The sequence below is a fragment of the Hippocampus bargibanti genome, linkage group LG18 (genome assembly GCF_051943395.1).
Source record: "Hippocampus bargibanti isolate YZ-2025 linkage group LG18, ASM5194339v1, whole genome shotgun sequence".
NCBI classification, from domain to species: domain Eukaryota; kingdom Metazoa; phylum Chordata; class Actinopteri; order Syngnathiformes; family Syngnathidae; genus Hippocampus; species Hippocampus bargibanti.
This window is the reverse complement of record NC_142751.1, coordinates 5,652,187-5,670,851: the sequence shown is the minus strand read 5'-3', so window position 1 is coordinate 5,670,851 and position 18,665 is coordinate 5,652,187. Positions and strand designations below refer to the sequence as shown.

Below are 18,665 nucleotides of genomic sequence, written 5' to 3'. Positions count from 1 at the left end.
TAAAACAATATTGTTTGTTGTATGGCACTCAAATTTCTTTAACTTAGCATTCTTCATGCAGTTTAACATAAGCTCTTCTATGTCTTACATCACTGCTCTGTGAAAGCGGGCTATGGCTCGAAAACTACGACGTAATCAAGATATGGGACGATCGTTTATTCATGAGAATTAAGGCTGAGGGAGTTCCAGAAGGTGGCACTGCGGTGTATAGAAAGCTGAGCATATCCATATTTATCCTCAACTACTTTTTGCGTTCCCTACAGAGCGCGTTTGTCCACTATAGAGCATGTTCGCATAACTGAAGTCACTTGGAAAGCCTTATGCTTTTCAGATCAACTATTCTCTTTAGTCTGTGAGGCATTATTCATTGCCGCGATAAGAAATTAGACATTTCAATTGGCATCGGGACTGTATCCTACATGCTACGGCGGCAGGCTGGTTAGTACTTTGGCCTTGATCATGGTGCAGCGTTTGCATGTCCTCCTCCCCCCCTGTGCCTGTGTGGTTTTTTTTTTCCGGGTTATGCGGTTTCTTCCCACATTCTAAAAACACGCACTGCAGGTTAATGAAATACTCAGAATTGTTGATTGGTGTGATTGTAAGCCAAAATAGTTGTTCATGAATGTGCGCTTGGCTGGCAACTTATTCTGTGTGTCGCCTGTCTATTGCCCAAAGACAGCTGGAACAGCTTGAGAGAGGCTAAGTGGATTAGAAAATGCATGGACGGAGGGCATAAAAACATTAAGAAATTGGAAAAAGTGTTGGCCTAAAAACACACAAATTGACAAAAAGTCATGCGATGAGAACGAACGAACAAGTTAAAACTTCAAAACAACTACAGTAGAATCTACGCTGGCAGTGGTTGGAGCAAATCTGCAGCATTGGGCATTACTACATAAGAAGTACGTGAATGAGCATAAGGTCACTTTTTCATGATTTTGATGCAAATGCTCATTGCGTGTGTGTTTGGGGCCGGATTTGATGGATACTTAATGTTTGGAAAAGCCCTGCATCATCTCAAGAGGCAAAGGGAAGATGATCGTCGAGTTTTTCTCTGCAGCGATGGTATTGAGGGTCTGCAGGTAGCGCAGCTGCAGCGCGGATGGAGATTCGGCGATCACCAGCGATGCCTCCTTCAATGCCCTCGAAGCGTTCATCTCGCCCTCGGCGGCAATGACCTAGGAGGCATGGGTAATGAACCTCCATTTTCACATTGACCGTATTTCTCCGCGTATAACGCGCACCCCTAATTTTCTATTAAAAATGGGTATAACATTTTGTTTCACTTTTTCTCGGCTCAGACTAAGCATTGTGATAAAAATCATTTATTGACAATGTAAACACTGAATGGAAACTCTGGATATTGGTAATTGTGCAAAACAGCAATGCTCAACTCGCGATTTAGTGTGGGCAAGGCAAGGAAAGGAAACAACAACAACAAAAAAGGAATACGTGTGATCTGGGTCTTTCCGAGAATCAAAACTGAAGGGTGAGAATAGCCATGGAAATGCCCCCCCCTCCTGGAAGGGATTAAGCATTAAAGATATATGAGCATTTTTTCCCTGGCCAAAATTTTGTGTGTTACGCTCAAATAAATACGGTACATTGATTCATTAGGTCAACCGTGCTTTTAAGAACTCAAGATAAACCGGTATTTTCAAGTTCAATAGGCTAAAAACTGTGACATATTTACTTGTTTATTTAGTGTGACTCACTCAACATTTTTTTTAAATTGAGCTGAAACTACAATACCACCAGGCAACTTCAGGATTACCGGATTACAGGATTGCCTTTGATGATTGCATCTGGCTCGCCGATAAAACTAAATACATATTCTCGCTTTTTCGCTGTTCATTTCCTGTTTGGGCAGCAGTTGGCGGAAAGCGCAATTTTGATTGGATGATACTGACCAGTGTTTGAAATAACGTCTGCCCGGAGGCGTACAATTTTTACATCGGGCGTACAACTTTCAAAACGTCTCAGCTCGGGTGGGTGACAACTTCTTCAAGAAAAAAAAAAAAATTTTTTTTTCAAATCAAATGTTTGTTTTATTCACTAAAGCAAAAGCTACAAGCAAACCGCTACAAGCCACGTGGGCGCCTCTTTCTAAGCAGCTTTCAAAACTTTCAAGTACACTTTTCAGTCACGGTGTAGTCCGAAGCACGAAACAGGCTTCTGATTGGCTGCCGTGCTGAGTATGCAAATTGCCAAATGAACGTTCGTTTGTCAATTTGCATACTCGGCACAGCAGCCAATCAGAAGCCTGTTTCGTGCTTCGGACTATACCGTGACTGTAAAGTGTCCTTGAGAGTTTTGAAAGCCGCTTAGAAAGAGGAGTCCATGTGGCTTTGAGCAGACAACGCAACGCTAACATTGCATTATGCACCATGACGACAAATGACAACTGGAGCATAATCTTCAGCAAGGGATATTTACCGTTAATTAAGCAGGGGAGCATTTGTGGTAGGTACTTCCTTAATTAAAAAAATATTTTATACTTCGTAACAATGTTTTTTTTTTTTTTGCGATTAGTCGTCTTATTGTGTTTCAAGTTGTGAAAAATGGGCCAGGCAATTTTATGGCCGGGCACGCAACTTTTTAGAGTTGTCTGCCCGGGTGTCTGCTAACTTTTTGTCATGAGTTTCAGACACTGTACTGACCTATGGCCATTGATGTCGAAATAGGTAAACGCCCCCTTTTAAATAAGCCTGACGAGTAAGAGTATCGTACACTTCAGGTTGAATGGATGGATGTATTCACCTTTGTGGAGGGAAAAAGTTCTGCTGTGATTCTAATTTGCAATGAAAGAATACCATGAATGAAACAGTTGAATATCAGTGGCACTTTGACAAGCCCAATGCTAACGTTAGCTTCAATATACTTCTGTGAGAGACAGCAGAAAGCAAGGGTGCGAGCTAATGAGCAGTGTGCAGGCTAGCTAGCAGTAGCTTCGCCTATGGACCCGGCAAGTTGACTTTCATTCAGATCGTTAGGCTGGATTTTTTTTACCAATCACGAGGAACGGAAACCTATTCATATTAGTGGTGAGTATGATCACAAAGTTATTTTAAATAATATATTCTGTCATTGTTGAAATCACACGTGCGCGTGTTTGCGCACATGCATGTAGCTCTCACGGGAAAACATTTCTAAATATTTTACATGTATGGCTCTCTTAGTCAAAAAGGTTCCCGACCCCTGTTCTAGAACTAGACCACACCCCCACAAACAAATCCAAATTTCTTATTATTATCAATATTATTATCAATATTAATAATAACATCATTTTTAAATTCATGGTTAAGCTTAACATGAGGTGGATATTTTTTTTTACTGAAATATAATGTATAAATTACAACGCATTAAAAAGGCAGACACTTTCAAGCAATACTTTCAGGGACATGTTCAGCCATCTCAGGAGTAAATCTGAAGTAAGTACAAGGCACGTGAGTGAATTTTGTCAATCAACGAGGAAATTTGGACCAGAAGCTTTGAGATCATTGCCAGTCACATCTGTCCTCTTATGTAAGCGTTACGTCGCTGCGACGCATACCTTGGCTCTGGCCTCTCGAGTAGCTTCAGCCTCGGCCGCCATGGCTCTCTGGAGCTGGAGGGGCAGCTTGACGTCTTTGATTTCCACCCGTTCCACTTTGATACCCCAGTCGTCTGTGGCGTCATCAAGGGTGGACTGCCAAGACATACGCAGACATGAGGTGGATTTTCGAAGATGGATAGTCAATGCTCAAGGATCAAGTGAATTCAAATCATGCGATGGTTTTTTTGGTGACTAGGAGAAATATCTAGTTTGTGTCGACCTGTGTTATCTATTCTACTTTTCGCCACATGATGGCAGCAGAGTAAAAGATTTTAAAAACAATGTTCTGACAACTAGGGACTTTTTTCCCCAATGGCAATCTCAAATTTTCAAATAGAGAATGCAAAGCAACATTGAGACACATAAATAACACTTGACATTATGTGTGATGATGAAACGGTAACAATGTTTCTTCAGCCGTCATCTGTACTTCTTTGAAGGTGTCAGACGTTTCGCTTCGCATCCAAGAGGCTTCTAAAAATTTACTGATGCTCTTATAGGTCCGTGCTCGAAGGTTGGGGGTAGCAGAGGACTATTTCCTGAGGCGACACTGATTACTTATATTGTCGTGACTGATTATGGTCTATGACTGGCCGGATTGCCCCATTTGCCCTGGTATCAACTCATCAGCATAACTAAGCCTATGCAGTCACGATCTCAGGTGTTGTAAGCACGATCCAAATTAAACCTCATACCACCATTTAGTGAAGGGGTTTACTGTTTTATGAAAATAGCTTCTTTCACTCCCCTTTCAAACCATCAATTTTCTTTTGCGACGATTTTAACCTCATTGTCGTCAAATCAGTGGTTGCTAGCTTTGAGGTGCATATGTACTGCAGATTGAGGCACACTAGTATTATCCCTGCGATGTTGATAGTCTTTTTTGAGAATTTGTTGAGTCTCTCCAATGTATTGCTCTTTACAATCTTTCTTTTTACAATGTATTGAATAAGCTACATTACTTTGTTTTTTCATTTGGCAGCCTATCTTTTGGATGCACTAATTTTTGTCTTAAAGTGTTTATTGGTTTGAAATAAGTAGGAATTTTGTGTTGCCAAAGGACCCTTTCTAGTTTTTCAGAAACCCCTACAATGTAAGGTAATGCAGCAGTACCTTATACTACCTTAACTGGACAGTAGGGATCTATTTGTATAGAGCCAGATCTACCACCTAAATTTTAGTTCGCTGACTAAGTCTCTTGGATGAGAAGCGAAACATCGGACACCTTCATAGAAGTGCAGATGACGGCTGAAGAAACATTTTCATTGATGGACCACTCCTGTACGACTGAGCTTACACAGATGTGACGATGAAAGAAACGTATGGCTCCCATTAATGGCGTCCATGAAAATAATTCTTAACATGGGTAATAAATAATAAATGATAATCATATGCAAACGGACAGCTGCCCTTTCTTGGTTTATCCAGTCCTCTGCAGGTTGTTCATTTTTAAAACCGACAGTTGCAGCTGAATAAATGCGAATCAAGAGAGCGGCTGCAATCAAGAGGCCACATGAACCATCTGTTCTATTTTCTATCGGCTCTCTGTGTTTGTCTGTTGCGCAATAGCGGCCACCACAGCTGCTTAGCGAACTCCTTCACCAGAAGAGCACATGAAGCGGAGGTTATTCCGAGAGCAGGTGATTGGAAGTCCTTCAGCGAACCCACTGCCAAAACAAGAGATGTTTGGGTTTGTCTATTTGCCACGAGTCATCATGACCCTGCGTAGTCTGCTTCATGATCCAGTGGTTAGCGTGTTGACTTCACAGTGCAGAGGTACCGGGTTCAAATCCAGGTACAGACTACTTGTGTTATGTTTGTATGTTCTCCCCGGGCCTGCGTGGGTTTTCTCCAGGTAATCCCGTTTCCTCTCACACTCCAAAAACTTGCATGCAAACAAAACAGGTGATTTGATTCTCCATGTGCCCTCCAGGTCCTTTTAAATATTTGCTATCTATTAGCTAGCTAGATAGCTAGCTATCCGCTAGCTAGGTAGGTAGGTCGGCCCATCCTGGACCACCATTAGATTAGATTGCAGTCACAAAACTTATCCTGTGACTGTAAAGTGACCTTGAGAGTTTTGAAAGGCGCTTATAAATGAAATGTATTATTATTATTATTATTATTATTATCATCACTTGCTAGCTATTTGCTATCTATAAGCTATCTGGCTGGCTAGCTAGCTATCAATTCACTATCTAGCTGTCTGGCTATCTAGCTAGGTATCTGTTGGCTAATGATTGGCCAGCTAGCTAGCTAGCTTTCTATCTATTTCAGTAACTTCTGGATTCAGTGAACGCTGGAGCGTGAGGTTGACGCTGCTCACCCGCAGAAAAACATATCCTGTGACTGTAAAGTGACCTTGAGTTTTGAATGGCGCTTATAAATTAAATGTATTATTTTTATAAATGTCTCATGTAAATCGACCAATTAAGTTTTGTTCAAATGAAAGCCATTTTTTGTCTAAATTCTCTCACACACATGTGACCCATCTTTTTGAGCATGTGCAGACTTGATCAAGATAATTGGCAGCAAAATAACTGGCTTACACAATTCGATTTTTTCTTTCTAAAATCTACAAGATTCAACCCTTTTCTGCAAAACAAACAGCAAAAACTGCATAAAGTCAGACAGTTCTCTAAAACACTGATATCACATTGTGAGCTGTCGTGAATGTTCTCATCACAAAGAAACATGAGTATCAAAGCGGTTGAATGATCGAGTTCGGTCGATTAGAACCCACATCGGTCCTAATCGATACATCCAAATTGTCATGGAATGGGCCACACGCAAGTCAACTGAGAATGGAAAGAACCCTTACCTGCATGCTATGCGCAATTTCTTCACGGTCCGAAAGGATCTCAGCCAGGTTCTTGGTCCCAAGAACATTCCTCAGTGTGGTCTGGGCCAGAAGGCGTGTTGCAGCATCAGCGTTGGTGATGTTGGCCACGGCCAGAGTGGCATTCTGAACACGGTAGTACACCACACCGTCCACACTCACTGTCACAGAGTCTTTGGTCAAAACCTGCAGGAATTGTCACATTCCAAATGGGAAACGAGGCAGCAAGATATTAATTGTGAGGAGGTTTCCCACAGAGCTTTTTTTTATTTTCCTATCACAACTGGATGAGATGTACCTTTATTCGTCTCGCAGTGGAGAAATGTACATTCCACAGCAGAAAAGTTATGAAAAGAAGAGAAAAGAAAGAAGTAGAAACACCTACTACTAGCTACTGGAAAGGCAGCCACTCTCGCGGCGCCATCTTATGGTTACATAAAGATAGTGAGCTGACAAACCAACTGGCAGAGCAAAGGGATCGAAAAGGGTGAAAGTAGTGTTTTGGCATTTCCTTCGGTTGAATGTGAATAAACCAATACTTTTATTGGATCCGTTTCGATTATCTTTCTTAAAAAATAGAAATAGGACACGACAAGTCGATGAAAAAGGTGATGCGGGCAAAAGGACGTTCTTTGGTGGAAATATTCAAGGACTGGTTTGAGCACAGAGAGCCAAGTGGAACAACTTGGAACATTCCACCGCGGCACATGCACTCAACGTGCTGCCACAGTGACTCATCACATGCATCACCCACGGATGAAAACTAAGCATGACAAAAATGTGTTTTGACTGTCGGTCTGAGTTCTGCGATGGCATTGATATAGTAAAAACTCATTTTTTTGTGGTCAAAATAGCTCAGTTCTGCCCTTATAAATTGTCAAAAAGCACCCCAGTAAAAAATATCATCCACTTCTACGAACATTGGGAGGCATATGGAAAGGCCCAAGACCTACAAAAAGTCATTTTGAGGCGTAGCTTAAACCTAACAGGAAGTAGGCCATTTTGAATTTACTTTGGAATTTGGGCGCCATTTTTGGCCTCATATATACAGGGAAAATCCGACTTCCGACCAACTCGACTTACAACCACCTGTATTTACGACTACGACCTCCAGAGCCTATTTTTAAAATTTTAATTCTACACCTGGCACCGCAACGTGCTAGCAGGACGGCAAAATGTATGACAATTTTGGCCAGCCCGCCAGAATCTCACTCTCGCACAGCAATCGATGGTTTGATGGCACCAGACGGGGGGAGTTTGCGAGTGATTTAGCCTCCGAGTCTCTATTCAAAATTTTGAATGGATTTCGACTTGTGACTATTTTGACTTACGACTGTTTGGTCGGAGCGGAACTCGGTCATAAATCGGATGTTACCTGTATATATTTTTCTTTTTTTTTAAACAAACCCAACCATCCATCCATTCTCAGAAACGCCTATTCTTACGGATCGTTTTCAAACTTTGGGTGTCATTAAAGATGAAGTTACGGGAAGCTTTGGATTTTGTTGCTCCCTGTTGCCGTGGCGATTCTGTGTTGCTTGGCATGTCATAAAATGAAAGATGGCAGCTGTGCAGCTTGCGCCGCATTCGTTAGTACAATACAAGTATAACTTATTTAAACCCGAGGCAAATTCCTTTTGTGTTTTACATGTTTGGCCATTAACTCATTCACTGCCAAACGTGCAAAAATGTGTCCACTCCAGTGCCAGGGTTTTTGTCATTGTCACTCGAATTCCAGGACCCACACAATATTGAGTTTTAGGATTAAATAAACATTCAATGCAGCGTAAGAAACCTTAGACTCTCTTCTTTCATCCGAAAAAATGAGTCAATTGCTAAATTATATGTGTCTGGAGCTATAGGAGCTTGAAAATGTCCAAAATACAATGCAATACATACATTTTGGTTTAAATAGTGCTTTAAAGTGTGAACATGGAAAAAGGGAAATGCTCGCCCCTTGTGGGTCGAGGCCATGGACAGCGCTTTATCGGCACCGAAACAAGAAAAAACAAATTCCAAACAAATTCGGGAATGGCGCTCTACATCATATTTTCAATTCCCAAATGAATTTGTGAAAGGCAGTGAATAAATTAAAGATGACTAATGAGTTCTACCCACTCTTGAGGACTTTGCACACTGCAAGAATCAAGACAACAGCGCGGAAAGTCCTACTGAACCCTCCGCACCCTGCCCACCACCTTTTCCAGCTACTCCCCTCAGGCAGGTGCTACCGATCCATGTACACCAATTACAGCTGACATTTAAACAGCTTCGTCCTCCTAGCCAGTAACTCTCTAAATAGTAACCCAAATCTAACTGTATAGTGCCCCTGCAATTTTACACAACCCTGTGGAACAACATCCTGTTACAATCATTGTAGATCCAGCTCTGTACTCACTTGGACCACTGTCTGCTTGACACTTTGCACATTGTCTCAGTTGTTCTTGAGAGGTACCACTTATAGCAGGGGTCGGGAATCTATTATTGCTCTTTTGAAAATTGCATAAGCGCAATTTTGATTGGATGATACTGACCAAAGGTGGTTTTTGATGTTCAAAAAGCAATTTTGATTAGATGATACTGACCTAGGTGGCCGTTGATGTCGAAAAACGTAAACGCCTTTTTAAATAAGCCCAACGTGTAAAAAAAAATGAAGAGTATCGTACACTTCAGGTTAGAATGGACCGAAGGATTCGTCTTTGTTGAGAGAAAAGGTTCTGATTCTAATTTGCAATGAAACAATACCATCGTGAAACAGTTGAATATCAGTGCTACTTTGACAAGCCCCATACTAACGTTAACATCAATATACTTCTGCGAGAGACAGCAGAAATCAAGTGTGCAAGCTAATGAGCAGTGTGCCTCTAGCTAGCTAGCAGTAACTTCGCCTATGGACCCGGCAAGTTGGTTTTCATTCCGATCGTTCGGCAGGAGTTTTTTTTTTACCAATCATGAGGAACGGAAAACCATTCATGTTAATGGTGAGTACTATCACAAAGTTATTTTCAATAATACATTCTGACATTTTGTTGAAAAGTGGTTGTGCGTGTGTATGTGGCTCTCACTGAAAAACATTTCTAAATATTTTACTTTTATGGCTCTCTCCGTGAAAAAGGTTCCAGACCTCTGACTTACAGTAAGGAATTCAGTTTGATTAAATTAGCCTTTATTAGTGTCCTCCATACTTATTTATCATGTCTTTCTTATGATGATACTAGTGAAGTGTGTTCTACCGGAGACAAATTCCTTGTGTGTTCTACATATTTAGCCAATAAAGATGATTCTGATTTTGAGTAATTTTCTTTGTGTGGAATTGATAATTACAAAACGTGATTGAAGCAAGTCACTTTCCAGGAATGAGACCGCACGGCGTAATCAATTGTGCTGTTTCCCAACAATGTGTTTACATTCGGGAGCTGGAGGAGGAAATTTTCCAAATGTATTTTGACAGCCTTTGAGTGTCTGCGTGTGTATTTGGTCGACGTCATACCTCTTGCGGTGGGATGTCAAAGGTGATGGTACGCATGTCCACGTTGATGAAGCTGTCGGTGCACGGCAAGATGAAGAACAAACCTGTGGAATCATAAGAATGCAAATAGTCTGTGCAGAGACCGCGTCAGCGGTAAACACAATGAGAAGCGGACGTCTCCAGCGATGTTTGAAGCCGGCGGGATGAATGAAATCTTGGCGAGGGGCCAAGTCAAGCACGCTTTAGAAGACTGCAGCTGTGCTGACAGTCGGGCAAAGCTGTGAAAATTTGCGGCTTTCAGAAGCCCGTTTCAAGTCACAACCATCCAGCGGGGGCACCAAACAAGACTTGGCACGTGCCTGAGTTAAAACGCGAGGAATGCAAACATTTAGCATTCAAGCATTTTCAATTATGGAAAGTGCAGATTTGACTGGGGAAAATCAGAGCCGATGGTAAATACGAACCACAGCCTCTCCCTCCCCCTCCCAAGGCAAGCTAAGTTGAATCTGAAAGGCCTTGCAGGGACCTTGTGAGATTTTATGGCTCTGAGTAAAATTCCAGTGTGGTGAAATAACTGTTTTGGCATCAGCAACGGCAACAATGGCATTTAAAAAATTCGCTTAAAGGCGCATGACAGTGAACCAAGTGCTGAATTTAGTTGAGGGGCATAAACACCACAAGACCCCCAGGAATGGGAAATTTGCGAGCAGAGGGCTATTATTACCCTACACCGTCACCAATGGCGTCCCCTGGCACTTGAGGGAGTCCAATTTCACAATTTTTAAGAGGACACGCCCTGCGTTTTTTATTGGATGCAGTAAAACAACAAATCAAGGATGAAGAGACAGAGAGCCATGAGATGCATGCAAATTGTTTCTCATGGGAGCCTGCATTTTTCCTCTACAAATATGCCATCTCACAAGGGGTGGATAGGCCTTCCCATCACTATTTTAAGATTTATTACTGCATCTAGAAGTCAAACAGCACTGGCAGACATATGGCAACACATAAATGAGGCCCTGGTGAATGGCGCCGCAGGATCCACATTGGGGAGAGCCACATTGTTTCCATTTCTGATTTGTGCGAAGGAGGTCGAACAAAAGTCTCTTTGTTTGTTTGTTTATCCGCTGGTATTACTGCCTTTACCTGATACAGTGATACCTTGGCTTATGAACTTAATTGGTTCCCAGAAAGTGTGTGTAAGGTGAAAAGTGTGTATTCCAAACATTAATTTCCCACAGGAAAACATTAAAATGAGAATAATCCATTCCCAGGTCCCCATAAAACATAATTTTTAACTAAATAAGCCTTAAAACTACACAAAATATAGCTTATTTTATGTATATTAAATTGCTATTGTATTGTAATTAAACAAATAAATTGTACTGTATAATAAAGTTGTTTTATTTGCCTTTGTGATGGTCGTTGATGGCTTGATGGAATGGATAGCTTTTTGCATCAAGTGTCACAAGGAAGTCTTAGAAGTTGTGATATTGCAAAAGCAACCGATGCAGGCAGACACACTAGAAACTTTAGTAATAGCTGGTTCCCTTGCTTGTATGTTCTCTTCAAATTGTACGGATGGCTTGTGCGTGTTATTTGTGGAGCCTGATTGATGGGATATTTTAACCTACACTCTGCCTTTGAACTATCAAGTTGAAACGAGTCCAAATTTCACCGTTTTCTATCAATTTTCTCACCATTTCACTTATGTTTTTTTCTTCACTTTTGTTTTTTTTGTTTCAAGCTCTGTCGTCTCCCTTTCGTGTGTGTTTCCGTTTCTGTAACCCCTCCCCCGATCACTGCTGCGTGTGGCCTGCTGCTTGTGTCCCCTCCTTCCTCTACCACGGACCTACTCTACTCTACTACTCTTGACCAATCACATACGGCTTTAACCGAAGACTGGGGGCGGGGAATCGAGGAGGAAAAAAATCCGGCTGCCATTTCCAGCACCTTGCTAGGAGCCGCAAGAACCGGCTCGTTCGCGAACGACACATCACTCATTGTGGCGCTCCGTGTCTTTGCCGAAAAATAGTTTGTATGCCAAGATTATATTATCGCGAATTTAACGTTCGCAAGCCGATAACTTCATTAGCTAAAACGTTCGTAAGCCAAGGTATCACTGTAGTTACATCCTTGACTTTGGTCAAATTCACATCATTCTTGATCCGGCAACCTGTCTTGAGATTCATTGTGCTTTCTTTCCTGCCCCATATTTTACAGGTGGACAACATCACCATCGACACATGGCTGTGAGTAACCAGGCAACCATTGCTTCACAAACGTTTTTATGACCGAAATTAAATTGACCTGATTTGGGACGTATGAATTGAATGGATCCAGCTGGGCTCTGCCTCCAATCTGCAGTCACAAATCCCATCTTCTGACTTAAGATGTTTTCATTTTTTTTTTTCCCGGGACCTGTCGTTCGTGTGTCACGCTGGAAAAAATGCAAGCTCTACGCAGCACATCAAACTGTAAAACAACGGCAAACTCATTCTGTTGCAAGCAAGTGCTAACTGCAATTGCCTCACGCGTGAAACAAGAATGGACGCCATCTTTTTGTGTTCAATGTTTCTACTTCAATGTGTGGGGATAAATTACCAGACATAAGAAAAAATGAACACAACAATAATCATTAGCTGACTTTGTTCCACATTAGCTCTGGACACTGCAGCATAACACCACCACATACACGCGCACACGTGGCTTGGGGACCAAATCTGGCCCCTGGCCCGCCTGGTCATTTTATGTGGCTCGCAAAAAGCAAATCAAGTGTGTCAACTTGTTCAAATGTGTACCGAAATGTCAAATTGCCACATGTAATAAATAACGCTGATATTTTGCAATCATTTTATTACCGTAATTTCCGTACTATAAGCCGCGACTTTTGTCACAATCTTTCAACCCTGCGGTTTATGCAACGATGCGACCGATTTATGCATTTTTACTAACGGTATGGCACTAAAGGTCAGAGTGAGACAGGGCGAATATGTGTGCCGAGGAAGACTCAAGTTAATGTAACTACTTTAACTACGCATGTGAATCGTGCAGTTAAAGTGGCCCTCCGAGTTCAATTGGAAGCTTGGATAACCCGCGGCAAGAAACTGTTTACCAAAACTGTCCATATGTGAAGAGCAACTTTTGCACAACTCTGCTAACGTATTTCTACCTTGTATGTTTTTGTACCCAGACCTGTTAGCGAGTGTTAACGCGTTGTCTCACTTGTACTGGCATGTTTTTTTACCAGCCCTCTTCGGGCTGCGTTACTGCCATAATGCATGTTGTGTTGCTTCTGCGTAACAGGCACTGTTTTGAAAGAAAAGTTAAGGTATATTAGTAAAACTTTGAAAAAAAATTCTGTGTACCGTCTTTCTTTATAAAAATGCGGCTAATTGACAGGTCAGGTTCATGTATGTACAAAATGGTTTGTCCTTTAAAAATGTACTGGGTGAGGCTTATAATCAGATGCGCTATTTAGGCCGTAAATTACGGTACCTAATTGACACTCACTTGAATAATAATTGAACAATTTGAATTGACTTCACTGATTTCAAATCTAGTAATCTGTTAACTTGTGGTGTACAATTAATAATTTTGTGTTTTCACTGACATAACAACCCTCCAAGGTAAGACATAACTCCAAATTGGTCATTGATGACCTTGACTAACAGCTTCGGTGATTGCAAATTTGCGTCAACTGTAGAACTTCAAGTATCAAACATACACACTAGAATAAAAAGTACTTTAAACAGACCCAACCTGGTCCTTTGGCTCCTCCTCGCAAAAGTCGTCCCAGGCGAAAAATAATGGCTCTTTCATACTCCTTCACAATCTGCGTGCAGAGGTAGAAGACACTATCCGTTTATACAGCAGGTCTTAAATTTACATCCAACGGACGGACATCCTATCATTTTATTTGTATTTCTGAAGAAAAGGACATAATCCATTCTCCGTAACAAAGTCTTAGCAGGCATTAGAGGACATTCAAACATTGATGATGACTTAAACTGCGGGAAACTCTTGACAAAATAAAACAAAATTGCAAGCAGTAAAACAAAAATGACCTTGATGCACATCCAAATGGAGATAGGCAGTGTGACTATCATGAGTAGAAGAGACAACAGCACCAACAACCAGCCACATGCGCCAATGTTGGAGTCTCCATTCTCCAAGGCTAGAAAGGAAGAAAAATAAAGAAACACAGCCGTCATTTTCCTCTTCACGGGTAAATAAACGTGTTGGTTAGTTTATGATAGTCCTGTAAAATCGGAATTATGGGTTATGGCATGGAAGAATCAATCATCCTTTGGCATATGGAGGCAAGCTACCCCATCACCATACATAATGTGCCATTTGATTCATTTATATTTTATGATATTTTGTAGGTAAATAGTTATCGTACAGTGCTTCCATCCTTTTGAAGTTACTAATGCCATGCAGGGACCAATGAAAGAATATTGCATGACAGTACAAGGCTGGCTCACTTATTGTCATATTTCATTCTATTTGATTGTTTTGATATTTATTACCAAGCAAGCATTTGCACATAAATATTAATTCCGTAGTAATTATAAATAGACTATTGCATTGAAGTATGTAAATGATACTGTGGCGCTTTTCTAATGGGACTCGATCATAAATCAAGAACACCCTGAATTCAGCAATTTTGAATGGGAACGGCTACAATACTCCACTCAAGTGATTGGTTCAACTTCAAGTAAGACACTGGGACTGGTTTCTGATTGCTAACATAGCCTTGGAGGGGAAATCTATTCTGGTTAATACTGCATTTGAGGAATATGAATAAAGTAGCCAAATCCACCTGACGTTACCTATCTCAGAGGGTGGCCATTTTACCACTTCACTATCGAGTGCTCACAGTGCCTAAGGGGATCAGTTTTGAACGCTAAATGAACACCCCATGAACCATGATTGGTCATTACCTAGTAAACTAGTTGGCTCTGTTCACATCCAAACATGCGCATTCAACCATTGGTTGTGCTTTACCGTTGGCGGGCATAACTATCGAGCAATATCTCTTCATGACCCATTTATTATTAAACGATCGACTCCAGAATCAATCTGAATATTTTACAAAGGGTACTTTTGCCCACATTATAGCACAAGTGACACGTCCAATTTTGAAGGCATTTTAATATACTACGCCAAAGCGTTTTACCAACCCAAATATTCACCTTTTCTAACCTTAAAATTATTATAGCGTGACATAACCAATTAATGCAGCTGTGTCAACACATGAACGGTCTTCCTAATTAGTTTAAAATAATTTATTTTAACCTCTGGAATCCATTGTCGTACACTGGCCTGCAGCTGAACTAGGTTTTTTTTTTGTTTGTTTTTGTTTTTTACTTTTAAAAAAAGGAGAAAATGCATCTGTGTTTCTTCATATCAGCTAGCTAGTAATAAGTTAACCTGGGAGGTTTGTATTTCTGGGGCACACATGAGTTTGCTAACTCGCTTTGTGCTACAGTTTCAACAAAGTAACAAATAAGGCGTTGGTACACTGCTTTGGTGATCTTTGTCAACTGGTTACATAACAGTTAGATTTAACGCTTATTAGCTGGATGAACATTCCCAAACACATAATTTGCAAGTGTCACTCTTAAAAAGTGCACTTCACATGTCGCTTTGTACCGCCCACCTCCATATATGACACACATTGCCATTCAAACATTACGGTGACATTCGTACAGTGCGACAATATTCTATGATTTACACTTCCTTAAATATAAAAATTCAGATTCTGCATCCATGTGTTTTAATGGTGATTTAACATTTCAAGGTTACATACAGCTTGCAACAAACTTTACATTTATAACCTACAAGTGTTCTTGCGTAAAAATATTGAGAATGACTTGACTAGTGCATTCGCGTAGCAGGTTCGTGATAGAGAATGGGTGGCTTACGAAGACCACCCGGTTAGAAACCGAGAAAGCTCTCCATTGGCAAAATAATTCAGAGACACATGACGGTGAATTCCATTAGTTTTTCAAAAAATAAGAATTACAGGACAATCACCTTGCCTTACAAGTTACCGATCTATGATCACTAATAGCGATTAGATTAAATGTAAACCTAACCAGCCAATGGCCCAACATCCAATTTGAATTTCACTACAAAACTTGATGACATGCAATGATTCATTGGGTGTGATTGGATGCAATACCTTCTGTATCATGTAAAGTGCTGCTTGGACCTACAGACAAAGTTAAAGGTCAAAACACCATTGATCGAAGAGTACAATAGGAATATACTGTACAGTAAACCCTGATTATTCACATGGGGTAGGGTCTGAGCTCCACGGAACACCAAAAATCCCAAAGTAAATGAAAACACTATTTTTATGTTTATTCATTTTTTTTAAAGGAGAAGCAAGGAAATGGCCCTTGTTTTTTCATCATCAGCATAATGAAAATAAAAACAACACAATAGAAATACGTGTTTGGGATTAAAGATGGAATTTTGAGGAAAATAATATGTTGGATGCTACACTACCCAGTTCAAGTTGCAACTGTAATGCATGCATGTATGTTCGGTACGTAACAATATTTCTTTGATTCTTCGTGTATAAGTTATTTCTTCTTGTAGCCTGTCAGACAAACCCTGTGTCGCCGAGTCCCATTCTGTCAACAGGTTGTACAGAGAAGCAAATTTGTGCATTCGTGAATAAGGTGGTGGTTCACTGTACTGTATATTAAAAGGACGACACGATCTTGGCAACAGGTATACGTCCAAAAGTGATTCGAAATAATGATCTGTAGTATTGTACGTAACAACAAAAACAGAACGAAACAAACAAACAATAACTGCGTTTTAACCACCACAATATTATATTGTGGTGCATACATTCAGAGTAGAGTTTGACACCGCAGTTTGTACGTGCATGGGTAGTCTTGATTAGCTACATGAAATCTGATTACAGTACTGTATAAGGCATGTGCGTAGTCAACTTTCACACGACGCGTTAGCTTGGCAAATGGGAGGGGCTAGTCTATATTAGCTTTGCATTAGCTTGCTTTGGGGAAAATCTCATTTCGAATTTGACACAGTGCAAATAGTGTTTTCTGAAGGTCACACTATTTGCAAATGAACAGAGATTTGTGATGTATTGCAAATAATAGATGGTGAGCTTTTCGATATCGAATTTATACATAGTTGGGCATTAGCTGCTCAAACACAAGCGAAAATCATTTGAGTCTTACCTGATTGACGTTCTCGTCTTTTGGTAGCTTTCAATGCCAAATCCTCGTTTTCCATTCTTAATACGTATTTCAAATCTTTGCAGTAGTAGGAGAGAAGAGAATTTTCCACAACACGGGCGGTGGTTTTATCCTCTGTGCATAATATTTGCCCTGAGCGTGGACTCGGAGGTACCATGACGCACACCAATCGTCATGGCCTAATATAAATGTATAAATAATCCTGTTTATCCCGTCTGGACAATTCAGTTAATTCAAACTAATAAAGGCAACTGCTGGACAAAGCAGTTTTGAATCGTAAAGTGAAGCGCTCATCAATGTAAAAATCTGGATTTGCCATATGACCACGAGTATTCCGTTTTAACAGCCTAAAAAACACATAGCAAACCTTTATGGCCACCAGTTTAACACAACACAGGGATGCTTAAAATGGACTTCCTTATTATCTTTAACAATTCTAATTATTCGATGTGTGTAGAAAAATAATAATAACGACATATTACAGTATATAATGATGTGATTCGTTTGGCAATGGTCCATGAGATGCTGCCTGAAAGTGAGATTCGGGATTAACTCAAATGCTATAGTTACTGATTTCTTGCCTTTTCCTTGCCTCATTTTGTTTCCTTCATCCATTGATTAATTTAAAACAGACTTGTGAAATACAATGATCTCCTGGTTGTTTGGGTTTTAAGAAATGGAATTTTAGTTTGAAATGGAGGTTCGAATATTTACCTGCAGTTTCCTGTTGGATCCTTGCTGTCGCCTGCCTGTCACTCACCCGACGGTGTCCTCGCTGATGCCGTTTCTTTGAATTATCAGGAGTTGACATGGCTGAAGTTTTATATCCCATGTTCACATGTGGGACATAAGCAGGATCATTTGGATCACTGCTTGCAGATCCTGGGAATGTAATAAATGATTATTTAAGCAACATAATTTAAACAGATGCAAAACAATGTACACTGCTACGAAAATTCATTACTAAATTAACATAGTTTCTTATACATTTATGACACATAAACAAAAGAATCATTTCTGAACGTAATAAAAATATATAAACTCTCATTACTGTACCATATTTGTACTTGGTGAATGAACAATGAAAAGGTATAGTTGAATATAAAGAGGGTACAGAAAATGTTTAAGAATGAATGACTCTCTGTGTCTTGTCTTTGTGTTGTCATGTCTTTGTGTTGTCATATTATTTGTTATTTAGTTTTTTGTTGTTGTTTTTACTTCAAGACGGCGCCGTGAGAGTGACTGCCTTTCCAGCCATCCCATTGTGGGCCGAATAAAGTCACTGTCACTAGGTTTTTTCCAACTTTAGCATGTTTCCATGAAAAAAATCCCTCATAGTTAACAGTGATGACCATCTGTCACCTCAGGGGAAAAAAAAAATACTCAGAGTTTATTGCCGATTGCCACGTTACATTACAACCCATTTGTCCACTGGTCATAGCATGTTTTAAAGAACTGGAACCCTTTGGATGGCCCTACGGAAATGCCAAAGGTTGTGTAAGTGTGTTTCAAGAAAAG

At 40.4% G+C, this 18,665-nt stretch overlaps 1 protein-coding gene across 2 annotated transcripts; it reads right to left on the bottom strand.

The window, feature by feature from the left end:
* Window positions 1-580: 580 nt before the first annotated feature.
* Window positions 581-17,289, bottom strand: stom (stomatin). Of its 2 annotated transcripts, XM_089021236.1 has the most exons (8): window positions 17,130-17,277; window positions 16,094-16,123; window positions 13,971-14,080; window positions 13,666-13,738; window positions 9,925-10,007; window positions 6,417-6,620; window positions 3,554-3,688; window positions 581-1,178 (listed from the first exon to the last, which is right to left on the bottom strand). In XM_089021236.1, the coding sequence occupies exons 1-8, from the start codon at window positions 17,182-17,184 to the stop codon at window positions 990-992; spliced, it is 879 nt and encodes a 292-aa protein (XP_088877362.1). In that variant the 5' UTR covers window positions 17,185-17,277; the 3' UTR covers window positions 581-989. The 2 variants fall into 2 exon arrangements, with proteins under 2 accessions (XP_088877362.1, XP_088877364.1); XM_089021238.1 differs by lacking the exon at window positions 16,094-16,123 and having other exon boundaries at window positions 17,130-17,289.
* Window positions 17,290-18,665: the final 1,376 nt, after the last annotated feature.

What these genes read in the sequence shown, in the direction of transcription:
- stom (XM_089021236.1), bottom strand. Translation starts at nt 17,184, where the DNA reads ATGGAAAACGAGGATTTGGCATTGAAAGCTACCAAAAGACGAGAACGT. An exon ending in AAGACGAGAACGTCAATCAG is followed by an intron (nt 16,124 to 17,129) that starts GTAAGACTCAAA and finishes CTTTGTCTGTAG; the next exon opens with GTCCAAGCAGCACTTTACAT. An exon ending in CTCGAGAGGCCAGAGCCAAG is followed by an intron (nt 1,179 to 3,553) that starts GTATGCGTCGCA and finishes CATGCCTCCTAG; the next exon opens with GTCATTGCCGCCGAGGGCGA.